This window comes from Schistocerca cancellata, chromosome 4 (assembly GCF_023864275.1).
Source record: "Schistocerca cancellata isolate TAMUIC-IGC-003103 chromosome 4, iqSchCanc2.1, whole genome shotgun sequence".
Taxonomy (NCBI): domain Eukaryota; kingdom Metazoa; phylum Arthropoda; class Insecta; order Orthoptera; family Acrididae; genus Schistocerca; species Schistocerca cancellata.
In genome coordinates this window covers 249,459,670-249,473,415 of record NC_064629.1, presented here as the reverse complement: position 1 = coordinate 249,473,415, position 13,746 = coordinate 249,459,670, and the positions used below count along the sequence as shown (strand labels likewise).

Below are 13,746 nucleotides of genomic sequence, written 5' to 3'. Positions count from 1 at the left end.
AATAGTTCCTATATTTATATTGTGTTGATCACGTCTGATTTGTACATTGATGTATGACCTACTGTGGGGCCACTCTTATTTAATTTTCAGACATTTTCTGCATATCATTTAACTTTCCTGTTAAATGTCCTCATTCCCATATAACATCTTACTTTTTTGGAACAGTTATTATCCAACAGAAGGAGCAACTCTCAGTTCCTATACCACAGAGTTGTATTTTCATAACAAAATACTTTACCCAATTTATGTCGTTTACAATCACAACTTTATTAATCATAGGAATATCTGAATAAGTGTAGAACGAAAGATACCCCATCTCCTGCTGCTGCCCTGCCTAATCTACACACAGACAAAAATTATAGCCCTCAGGATTCAGCAGATACTGGTGTGTATCTGTGTATGATTACTCCAATATTGTTGATCCTTACATATGTGTAAATTGCTTATATATGTTATAGATGTTGTTATAGATTAAGCTAAAGTTTTATAAATGAATACTTTGTGTTGGGACTTTATTCCTTAATGTATGCTTATCTCCATTAAAGGACAAATTGTGCTGCATTACTTGGATGTACAGTGTGCCACTTCACTGGTTATCCATTTGAGAGACCAGTACACTTCAAATAACATACATCGTATGATAGACATCTAAGCTAGCATTATCTTATCTACTTCTCCCAGTTCTCCCTCATTCGTGAGTGTTATTATGTTCCTGGTACATTAAATTTACCATCTGGGATGTTGACTGCACATAATGCTTACATACAGGACAAATGTTCTACTAATTTCATATTCATGTTAACATTGGTTTAGCTGTAGAGTTTTATTTTTGCAAACATCTGCTCTCCTACAATGCCCCATCACTGAAGAAATAAATTCTACATAATTCTTATTTTGTATCATGATTGAGTCTGACAACAATGTGCCCACATTATGATGAATTAAATAGATTTAGCTCACAATAATTTCTCAAAATTCCCAGAAAGATATACAAGGGCTTGCTAAAAAAGTAATGCATCTGAATTTCTTATGCGAAAATTCTTACAAATTTTAAATAAAATAACTTTATTGACATCCTGGTGTGTATCTGTGTATGATTACTCCAATATTGTTGATCCTTACATATGTGTAAATTGCTTATATATGTTATAGATGTTGCACGCAGCTTTACTGTATGGTTAAATGATGATGGCGTCCTCTTGGGTAAAATATTCCAGAGGTAAAATAGTCCCCATTCGGATCTCAAGGCGGGGACTACTCAGGAGGATGTCGTTATCAGGAGAAAGAAAACTGGCATTCTACGGATCGGAGCGTAGATTGTCAGATCACTTAATCGAGCAGGTAGGTTAGAAAATTTAAAAACGGAAATGGATAGGTTAAAGTTAGATATAGTAGGAAATGGTGAAGTTCGGTGGCAGAAGGAACAAGACTTTTGGTCAGGCGAATACAGGGTTATAAATACAAAATCAAATAGGGGTAATGCAGGAGTTGGTTTAATAATGAATAAAAAAATAGGAGTGCGGGTAAGCTACTACAAACAACGTGGACTGGGGCTAAGAAATGAAAGAGGAAGCCGCCTGGTAAAATTTTTCACAGAGCATAACTTAATCATAGCTAACACTTGGTTCATCATAAAAGGAGGTTGTATACATGGAAGAAGCCTGGAGATACTGACAAGTTATATAATGGTAAGACAGAGATTTAGGAACCAGGTTTTAAATTGTAAGACATTTCCAGGGGCAGTTGTGGACTCTGACCACAATCTATTGGTTATGAACTGTAAATTAAGACTGAAGAAACTGCAAAAAGGTGGGAATTTAAGGAGATGGGACCTGGATAAACTGACTAAACCAGAGGTTGTACAGAGTTTCAGGGAGAGCATAAGGGAACGACTGGCAGGAATGGGGGAAAGAAATACAGTAGAAGAAGAATGGGCAGCTTTGCGAGATGAAGTAGTGAACGCTGCAGAGGCTCAAGTAGGCAACAAGACAAGTGCTAATAGAAATCCTTGGGTAACAGAAGAGATACTGAATTTAATTGATGAAAGGAGAAAATACAAAAATGCAGGAAATGAAGCAGGTAAAAAGGAATACAAATGTCTCAAAAATGTGCAAAAGTGCTAAGCAGGGATGGCTAGAGGACAAATGTAAGGATGTTGAGGCACATATCACTAGGGGTAAGATAAATACTGCTTACAGGAAAATTAAAGAGACGATTGGAGAAAAGAGAACCACCTGTATGAATATCAAGAGCTCAGATGGAAAACCAGTCCTAAGCAAAGAAGGGAAAGTGGAAAGGTGGAAGGAGTATATTGAGGGTCTATACAAGGGCGATGTACTTGAGGGTAATGCAATGGAAACGGAAGATGGCATAGATGAAGATGAAATGGGAGATATGATACTGTGTAAAGAATTTGACAGAGCACTGAAAGACCCAGCTCAAAAAAAGGCCCCGGGAATAAACAACATTCCATTAGAACTACTGATATCCTTGGGAGGGCCAGCCGTGACAAAAAAAAAAAAAAAAAAAAAAAAAAAAAAAAAAAAAAAAAAAAAAAAAAAAAAAAAACTATCATCTGGTGGGCAAGATGTATGAGACAGGTGAAATACCTTCAGACTTCAAGAAGAATATAGTAATTCCAATCCCAAAGAAAAGGGGGTCGACAGGTGTGACAATTACCGAACTATCGTTTTAATACGTCTTGGTTGCAAAATACTAACAAGAATTCTTTACAGACGAATGGAAAAACTAGTAGAAGCTGACCTCAGGGAAAATCAATTTGGATTCCGTAGAAATGTTACAACTAGCGAGACAATACTGACCCTACAACATACCTCAGAAGATAGATCAAGGAAAGACAAACCTACATTTCTAGCATTTGTAGACTTAGAGAAAGCTTTTGACAATGTTGACTGGAATACTCTCTTTCAAATTCTGAAGGTGGCAGGGGTAAAATACAAGGAGCGAAAGGCTATTTACAATTTGTACAGAAACCAGATGGCAGTTATAAGAGTCTAGGGGCATGAAAGGGTAGCAGTGGTTGGGAAGGGAGCGAGACAGGGTTGTAGCCTCTCCCCGATGTTATTCAATCTGTATATTGAGCAAGCAGTAAAGGAAACAAAAGAAAAATTCGAAGTAGGTATTAAAATCCATGGAGAAGAAATAAAAACTTTGAGGTTCGCCGATGACATTGTAATTCTCTCAGAGACAGCAAAGGACTTAGAAAAGCAGTTGAATGGAATGGATAGTGTCTTCAAAGGAGGATATAAGATGAACATCAACAAAAGCAAAACGAGGATAATGAAATGCAGTCGAATTAAGTCAGGTGATGCTGAGGGAATTAGATTAGGAAATGAGACACTTAAAGTAGTAAAGGAGTTTTGGTATTTGGGGAGCAAAATAACTGATGATGGTCGAAGTAGGGAGGATATGAAATGTAGACTGGCAATGGCAAGGAAAGTGTTTCTGCAGAAGCTTTCCAAATGTGGCGCTACAGAAGAATGCTGAAGATTAGATGGGTAGATCATATAACTAACGAGGAGGTATTGAATAGGATTGGGGAGGAGAGAAGTTTGTGGCACAACTTGACTGGAAGAAGGGCTCGGTTGGTAGGACTTGTTCTGAGGCATCAAGGGATCACCAATTTAGTATTGGAGAGCAGCGTGAAGGGTAAAAATCGTAGAGGGAGACCAAGAGATGAATACACTAAAAACATACAGATGGATGTAGGTTGCAGTAGGTACTGGGAGATGAAGAAGCTTGCACAGGATAGGGTAGCATGGAGAGGTGCATCAAACCAGTCTCAGGACTGAAGACCACAACAACAACAACAACATTGACATCCTACATCTTTATTCTTCATGTCTGCATATTTATTTCTCAACAAAGTTACCCTGGCGATGAACACATTTCCCCCAACAATAGATCAGTTTGTTAATACTGTCATTGTAGAATTTGACTTTGTTGATGGAACCACAACCTCACCTCTGCTTGCACTGCTTAATCACTGCCAAAGTGGAGTCCTTACAGGTGTTCAAAATGGTTCAAATTGCACTGAGCACTATGGGACTTAACATCTGAGGTCATCAGTCCCCTAGAACTTAGAACTACTTAAACCTAACTAACCTAAGGACATCACACACATCCATGCCCTAGGCAGGATTCAAACCTGTGACCGTAGCAGTCACGCAGTTCCAGACTGAAGCACCTAGAATCACTTGGCCACAGTGCCCGGCCAAAGGTGTTCTTTAAGTTTTGGAAACACATGAAAATTGGATGGGGCCAAGTCAGTGTGGTACGCAAGATAATTAATGACAATGACTCAAAGGTGACAGTTTGTTGCATTTGTTGTAGTGTTCGCGTATGGTCTGGTTGAAGGAGAGGGTTGTCCATGTGTGGATGAACTCTTTGAATTCTTGCTTTCAGTTTTCTGAGGGATACAGGATGCTGTTTCTCACACACTGACATAATTACATAAAACACCACAATGTTGCACTCTACAATTCAGAGCCATATAGTGGCAGAAAGCTGAAAATATGTAGACATGAAGAATAAAGCTGTAGTATGTTAATAACATTTGTTTTATTTCAAAAGCTTTAAGAGTTTTCACATAAAAATTTGGATGCTTTACTTTTCAGCATGCCTTACATAAACTATTTAACTTTAATTTTGTTATTGTTATTGTTAACAGAATAATATGTTGCCACTTCCTTCTTAAAAAAAAAAAAAAAACAAACCAGAATAATTACTGATAACTTCTAACTTCATTGTATTAACAAAGGTTTTGAATCATAATGTTCCATAGTGCTCTCTGTAGGGTTATAATGCAGTAATTCCCCAGTCACTATGTTTATATAAGTCATAACAGTTTCAGCACACTTTCACAAATCTACAAGTAACAGCCCGGTGGCTACTCAGTCTTGTCTACTGCCTCCATCGCACTGCAAGCCACAGCTATTGCTCATCAGTAAGCCAGTCACTAAATGTTACTGTTATTGTTGCTTTCATGCCCTTCACGAACTGCATATTGTGAATGTAACATCGTCAAATGTTCCTTCATCTTTAATAATCCCTCCATCAGTTATAAGCCCACTATCAGAACAAAATCACAAAGTCACATGGATCTTTGCGACAGAGGAGAAGTGTACAATATATAATTATTACTAACTAATGTAACAGCCTCAATATTTAAGATCCTTCATCCTAGGCTGGTGCTGGGAGTTAAGGACCACATGCCGTACTGCCAGTGTTGATTCTGTGGTGTCAGCACTAATGGTATGGTGTGCCACAGGTGACTTATGAGCTTTCCCCAATCAGATTGGATGAGTTTTACTACAGACTTGGGAGGCAGCTCAGCTCTCTGTTACTGGCCTTGGTATATGTGGGATCAATCTCAGAGAGACTGAAGTTTACCACAATGCCTCCCGCTATGCGGGACCTCTGTATTCCTTATTTCCATGAAATCACTTCGCTGTCAATTATGTCTTAACATTACAGCCTATCATATCACCTACACTCTTAAAACTTGATTAGATTAGATTAGTACTTGTTCCATAGATCTTGAATACGACACTTTGTAATGATGTGGAACATGTCAGGTTAATAAAAGGTGTTCATACAAGATATTATATTACACAAAAATATTACATGACACTTTTTTTTTTGTGGTGGTTGGGGAAATTACCCACTTACTATATCCAAAAATTCATCTAATGTGTAGAAGGAGTTGCCATTAAGAAATTCTTTTAATTTCCTTTTAAATGCTATATGGCTATCTGTCAGACTTTTGATGCTATTAGGTTAATGACCAAAGACTTTTGTGGCAGCATAATTTACCCCATTCTGAGCCAAAGTTAGATTTAACCTTGAGTAGTGAAGATCATCCTTTCTCCTAGTGTTGTAGCCATGTACACTGCTATTACTTTTAAATTTGTTCGGATTGTTAATAACAAATTTCATAAGTGAATATATATACACTTCTGGAAATGGAAAAAAGAACACATTGACACCAGTGTGTCAGACCCACCATATTTGCTCCGGACACTGCGAGAGGGCTGTACAAGCAATGATCACACGCACGGCACAGCGGACACACCAGGAACCGGGGTGTTGGACGTCGAATGGCGCTAGCTGCGCAGCATTTGTGCACCGCCGCCGTCAGTGTCAGCCAGTTTGCCGTGGCATACGGAGCTCCATCACAGTCTTTAACACTGGTAGCATGCCGCGACAGCGTGGACGTGAACCGTATGTGCAGTTGACGGACTTTGAGTGAGGGCGTATAGTGGGCATGCGGGAGGCCGGGTGGACGTACCGCCGAATTGCTCACCACGTGGGGCGTGAGGTCTCCACAGTACATCGATGTTGTCGCCAGTGGTCGGCGGAAGGTGCACGTGCCCGTCGACCTGGGACCGGACCGCAGCGACGCACGGATGCACGCCAAGACCGTAGGATCCTACGCAGTGCCGTAGGGGACCGCACTGCCACTTCCCAGCAAATTAGGGACACTGTTGCTCCTGGGGTATCGGCGAGGACCATTCGCAACCATCTCCATGAAGCTGGGCTACGGTCCCGCACACCGTTAGGCCGTCTTCCGCTCATGCCCCAACATCGTGCAGCCCGCCTCCAGTGGTGTCGCGACAGGCGTGAATGGAGGGACGAATGGAGACGTGTCGTCTTCAGCGATGAGAGTCGCTTCTGCCTTGGTGCCAATGATGGTCGTATGCTTGTTTGGCGCCGTGCAGGTGAGCGCCACAATCAGGACTGCATACGACCGAGGCACACAGGGCCAACACCCGGCATCATGGTGTGGGGAGCGATCTCCTACACTGGCCGTACACCACTGGTGATCGTCGAGGGGACACTGAATAGTGCACGGTACATCCAAACCGTCATCGGACCCATCGTTCTACCATTCCTAGACCGGCAAGGGAACTTGCTGTTCCAACAGGACAATGCACGTCCGCATGTATCCCGTGCCACCCAACGTGCTCTAGAAGGTGTAAGTCAACTACCCTGGCCAGCAAGATCTCCGGATCTGTCCCCCATTGAGCATGTTTGGGACTGGATGAAGTGTCGTCTCACGCGGTCTGCACGTCCAGCACAAACGCTGGTCCAACTGAGGCGCCAGGTGGATATGGCATGGCAAGCCGTTCCACAGGACTACATCCAGCATCTCTACGATCGTCTCCATGGGAGAATAGCAGCCTGCATTGCTGCGAAAGGTGGATATACACTGTACTAGTGCCGACATTGTGCATGCTCTGTTGCCTGTGTCTATGTGCCTGTGGTTCTGTCAGTGTGATCATGTGATGTATCCGACCCCAGGAATGTGTCAATAAAGTTTCACCTTCCTGGGACAATGAATTCACGGTGTTCTTATTTCAATTTCCAGGAGTGTATATATATATATATATATATATATATATATATATATGGTTATAATAGAAGGAAACATTCCACGAAGGAAAAATATACCTAAAAACAAAGATGATGTGACTTACCAAATGAAAGTGCTGGCAGGTCGACAGACACACAAACGAACACAAACATACACACAAAATTCAAGCTTTCGCAACAATCTGTTGCCTCATCAGGAAAGAGGGAAGGAGAGGGAAAGACGAAAGGATGTGGGTTTTAAGGGAGAGGGTAAGGAGTCATTCCAGTCCCGGGAGCAGAAAGACTTACCTTAGGGGGAAAAAAGGACGGGTATACACTCGCACACACACACATATCCATCCACACATATACAGACACAAGCAGACACAAGCAGATGTCTGCTTGTGTCTGTATATGTGTGGATGGATATGTGTGTGTGTGCGCGAGTGTATACCCGTCCTTTTTTCCCCCTAAGGTAAGTCTTTCCGCTCCCGGGACTGGAATGACTCCTTACCCTCTCCCTTAAAACCCACATCCTTTCGTCTTTCCCTCTCCTTCCCTCTTATGAGGCAACAGTTTGTTGTGAAAGCTTGAATTTTGTGTGTATGTTTGTGTTCGTTTGTGTGTCTGTCGACCTGCCAGCACTTTCATTTGGTAAGTCACATCATCTTTGTTTATATATATATATATATATATAGTGAGGCTACAGTGAAGGTCTCTAGCTCTTTAAATAAGTATCTGCACGATGATCTTGGATGAGCTCCAGCAATTATTCTGATTACATGCTTTTGTGCAATGAACAGTCTTTTACTCAATGATGAGTTACCCCAGAATATGATGCCATACGAAAGCAGAGAATGAAAATAGGTGTGGTAAGCTAATTTACTGAGATGTATATCGCCAAAATTTGCAATGACCCTAATAGCGTAAGTAGCTGAACTCAAATGTTTCAGCAGATCCTCAGTGTTTTTTCCAGTTCAATCCCTCATCAATGCATACACCTAGAAATTTTGAATATTCTAACTTAGCTACCGATTTCTGATCGAAGTCTATATTTATTAATGGTGTCATTCCATTTACTGTGTGGAACAGTATATACTTTGTTTTGTCAAAGTTTAATGAGAGCCCATTTGCAGAGAACCACTTAATGATTTTCTGAAAAACATTGTTTACAATTTCACCAGTTACTTCTTGTCTGTTGGGTGTGATAGCTGTACTTGTATCATCGGCAAAAAGTACAAGCTTTGCATCTTCGTGAATATAGAATGACAAGTCATTAATATATATTAAGAACAGCAGAAGACCCAAGACCGTACCTTGCGGCACCCCATTCTTGATTGTTCCCAAGTTTGAGAAATCACCAGTTTTTTTTTTTGCATATTATGTGAACTGCTTATTTCAACTTTCTGCACTCTTCCAGTTAGGTATGATTTAAACCATTTGAGCACTGTCCCATTCACACCACAGTACTTGTGCTTATCTAGAAGTATTCCATGATCTACACAATCAAAAGCCTTTGAGAGATCACAAAAAATCCCAATGGGTGACTTCCAGTTCCTCAGAGAAATTATGTGTATGAGCTCTCTCTCTCTCTCTCTCTCTCTCTCTCTCTCTCACAGAGTTCTGTACACAGGACAGACCAGAAGAACATTTGAAACAAATATGAAAAACGTAAAGAGTATGGAAGTTCGACACCAATCATTCAGCATTTGCAGGAACACCTCTGACAAGAAAACCTTGCCTCCAACCACAATAGTAACAAGTCTAAAATTTATGAAACTGAGGAAAAAACCCTAACACTACAAGAAAATTTCCAAATTCAAAACACAATCACAGAAAAGAAACACATCATATATATGACCAAAAAGACATCAGCAATGAAACTTAACACTCTCTCCTCTCTTTATCCCCCCACCCCCCACCCCAAATCCCTCCCTCTGTCAATACCTGTCTTGTGCCAGTACTGCTGCACGATGTAGGTGAGGAGCTGTGTCAAGTGAAGTTAGTAAAGGAAGAGAGGAGCTGTGGTTAGGAGGAAGAGCTAGGAAAGGGTGAATGACAATCAGGAGCAAAAATGATGTGAGTAATAATTGTCATTTAATACTGTTTAATAATAGGAATGTAAAACTTAAGAAGTGTTTTCAACCTTGACAAACAGATTTGTAAGAGAAACAAATTTTTGCAGTGACCATGAGAGTAGCCTTCTACCAAGATTTCTTCTTCTCTTTCATAACTTTTTAGTGTCAAAATTCCTGTGAGGGCTTATCTACTGAGGGCGTATGAATGGAAGGAGAGTGGGCAGTCTGCCCTCCTTTCAGCCACTGGCTGGCATCGGGTCGACCTGTGGATTTCTGAGGAGAGGGTTCCTGAGAGGGAGCCTCTTCACTGGCAGGTACTGGAGGAGGGTGCTGCTTCTTTGGCTGAGTGCTTATAGTGGTTCCATAAGACGGTGCCAGAGGAACCACAAGATTGGGACAGGGGAGGACTATTGTCAAGTTTCTTTTTGTGTGACAACCAGATGTCGACACTAAGGGAGTCACTACACTAGGTACTGCTGACAACCCAGTGACAGTAGCGTAGCGGAAAAGGTTGGTATCACTGAGACTGGATGCAGATGATTGTATTTTTTGAGCTTCAGAATTCAAGAGGCAATCTGCAATCTTAAGTTCCTGGATTTTGTGTTTCTTGAGTACATTAACACACTTTAGGAACTGGGGAGATAGTTGAGTCCACAACTGACACAGGCAGCTGGTAGCACACATGGTGAATTTTCGTGAAATTCTCGACAACAGTCTCCACAAACTAAGTCGGTTGTACACCAGGAACACATACCTGAAACCCTGGCATTTAAAACACTGTATTGGGGGTGGGAAATATGGCTTCATGTCGCAATGGTAACACACAGTTTTTGACACTTTCTGGAAGTGAATCCTCCTCAAAAGCAAGGACGAAAGCACCAGTGTCCATCTTATAGCCTGATGTGCCTTGATGTACATGACATATGAACTGGATCTTTCATCTTTCCAAGTGTTCATGCAGTTCTTCATCCATCTGCAGCATTAGGTCCTGGTGAAAAATTAATCCCTATCCCATGTCAAGGTTCTTATGGGGTGTGATGGTAAAACGTATATCACCAGGGGAAAAGAATTTGCCAAATACGTTTTCAATACTTTCCACAAAAAACACTGGTTTAATAGAGAGAAAAGACCCTCCCCCCCCCCCCCCCCCCCCATCTGTTCAGGTGAAAACCAGGAACTGAGGGAAATGACTGTGTGCAAGTTGCTTGGTTTAGTTTTCTTCCCATGGTGTTACAAAGGAAGCAAATTCCTACAGTTGGTGACTTTGGCAAATTTTGTGACACCAAATATCACAATGGTGCCTGCTCCAAACGAGTGCTTCCCCCAGGAGTACTGCCCAGCCACAGCAAGCGCCACCAGGTGATGGCCAGACCCCCAAATGGACCTAAACCTTGGCATGTGTTGGGAGATGACATCTTGGGCATCAATAGTGCAATCTGTGTTTGGTCAGGTGCCACCACTATATGGGTACATGGCAGCCTTCTACACATACCAGCTACCATGCTGGGTAGTAGGTGACCTTTCACGCACTGCTCGCACAATCTCTAAAAAATGTAGAAGGTTTGAGGTCAAACCCAGATGTGGGGGCTGAATATAAATTAACCAAAATATGTGATGTAAAATAAGGAAATAACAGTGTGAGAAGCCAGGATTCACATCCTATGCATGAGCTAGGTTTGCTGCAGAGAGTCTGTCCTGCAGGATAAGCTGGTGAAAAGAAATAGTTGCCCAGTAAAAGTGCATATAGGATAGCAAGAAGTACTGCAATGCCTTGTGGCCCCATGCTTGCCACAGCCATACCCACAAAAGAGTAGTGAGCCCCTGGGAGGGGTTTCCTAACAGAAGTCAACATGAAGGTTAGATAAATGTTATATAGGATTATAAAATGCTAATGTTTATTTTCATAATACACAGGATGAGGTCTGTCCTATGACTTAAGCACTGCTGAATTTTTCCATATGCGTTATAAAATTTTTTACCATGGGTGTCTTACATTGCAATTTGTGTAAATTTCTAATAACATGCCAATGACAATTCTCTAATGTTCTTAGTGTATTTGGAAAAGAATGTATGATAGTAACCCAAATATGAGAATCATCAAAAAACATTTGTGCTCCTCTCAATAAATGGGTCAGTTTTTACCTTTTGGATCTAGGACATCATTGTCAAAAACTCCATCATCTGTTAGGCATGCCTTCCACTGTGCTAGGTTTCTGCCTACGATGAGGCTTTTGGAATCAGTCCTTGGCTGATCATGTATGTCACTATCAGACACACTTACAGGTACAAATACATCTTCCTCCTCCTCAAGCTGATGTTCATTTGTTACTCTGTTAAACACTAGTGCAGTTGTGTCTTGTGCATTCAAGACAACAAGATTCTTAAGCTCCTTAACTGTCACAGACAGTGAATGCCTACAAAACCAAGAAGAACATAAATATTTTAAGAGACAGCCATATCTAAGATGTCTGACATACTATATTTCCATACTCTTAATGAAAATCAAGTATTTATTTGTTTATAAGTGGTATATTCAAAATGTTCCATTAATCATTTAAAAACAAAACTCTTATTGCATTTGCATCATTGTAAGTTACATTTTCTTCAAACAACTTTTATCCCACATTTATACACTTGCACCGACATTTCTACAACTGTTTAAAATGCTCCTTTAAGTTTTATCAGAAAACACTTTCAACTTCTATAGTGTCTATTAATTTTCAGGTTTAAACACTGGAAGTGCAAGGAAATTGGCAGGTGCAGTATCTGAAGAGTAGAGTGCTCTTTCCACTGTAGTAATACACTGAAGAGCAAAAGAAACTGGTATGCCTGCCTAATATTGTGTAGGGCCCATGTGAGCATGCAGAAATGCTGCAACACGACATGGCATGTCATGGACTTGACTAATGTCTGAAGTAGTGCTGGAGGGAACTGACACCATGAATACTGCAGGGTTGTCCATAAATCTGTAAGAGTATGAGGGGTGGAGATCTCTTCTGAACAGCATGTTGCAAGGATTCCATGTCGGGGGAGTTTGGTGGTCAGTGGAAGTGTTTAAAATGAGAAGAGTGTTCCTGGGGCCAATCTGTAGCAATTATGAATGTGTGGGGTGTCGCATTGTCCTGCTGGAATTGCCCATGTACGTCAGAATGCACAATGGACGTGAATGGATGCAGGTGATCAGACAGGATGCTTACATACGTGTCATCTGTCAGAGTCGTATCTAGACGTATCAAGGGTCCCATATTACTCCAAGTGTACATACCCCACACCATTACATAACCCACGCCATTACAGAGCCTCCACCAACTTGAAAAGTCCCCTGCTGGCATACAGGGCCTATGGACTCATGAGGTTGTCTCCATACCCATACATGTCGATCTGGTCGATAACATTTGAAATGAAACTTGTCCGACAAATGTTTCCAGTCATCAACAGTCCAACGTCAGTGTTGATGGGCCCAGGCAAGGCATAAAGCTTTGTGTCATGCAGTCATCAAGGGCATGTGAGTGGGCCTTCAGCTCTGAAAACCCATATTGATGATGTTTTGTTGAATGGTTCGCACGCTAACACTTGTTGATGGCCCAGAATTGAAATCTGCAGCAATTTGCAGAAGGCTTGCACTTCTGTCATGGTGAACAATTCTCTTCAGTCATCGTTGGTCCTGTTCTTGTAGGATCTTTTTCCAGCCACAGCAAAGTCAGAGACTTGAGGTTTTACTGGATTCCTGATATTCACGGTGCACTCATGAAATGGTCGTACAGGACAATCCCCACTTCATTGCTACCTCGCATATGCTGTGTCCCATCGCTCATCTGCTGACTATAGCACCACATTCAAACTCACTTAAATCTTGATAACCTGCCATTGTAGCAGCTGTAAGCAATCTAACAACTGCACCAGACACTTATCATCTTAATTAGGCTTTGCCAACCGCAGTGCCATATTCTGCCTGTTTACATATCTCTGTATATGAATACGCATGTCTATACCAGTTTCTTTGGTGCTTCAGTGTATAACTATTTGCAAGGTAATCTTTAAGCAGAAATTACTAGGGTGCCGAGGTTCTGTCATGTGACAAAACTGAAGTATTTCCTGTCAAATTTTCAGGAATTTTTCATCAAATAGCATCTGTAGTGTCATAGAGGGTGTCCACAAAAGTGACATTAATTATTTCTCATACGTATACCGAGATGATCTGATGAATGTGTCCACTGTTTTCGTCAATGGTGGAAGTGGATTGGCAGCCACTATGGGTACCACATTTAATGTTTATGTAAATTCATAAAAACGT

The 13,746-nt window shown here is 41.2% G+C and overlaps 1 protein-coding gene across 1 annotated transcript in view; it reads right to left on the bottom strand.

The window, feature by feature from the left end:
* Window positions 1-13,746, bottom strand: part of LOC126184063 (KICSTOR complex protein SZT2-like) — a 513,866-nt gene that overhangs the window by 114,713 nt on the left and 385,407 nt on the right. The window contains exon 27 of the mRNA XM_049926423.1: window positions 11,595-11,866. Coding sequence (XP_049782380.1) covers window positions 11,595-11,866 — 272 coding nt within the window. The remainder of the gene's footprint in view (window positions 1-11,594; window positions 11,867-13,746) is intronic.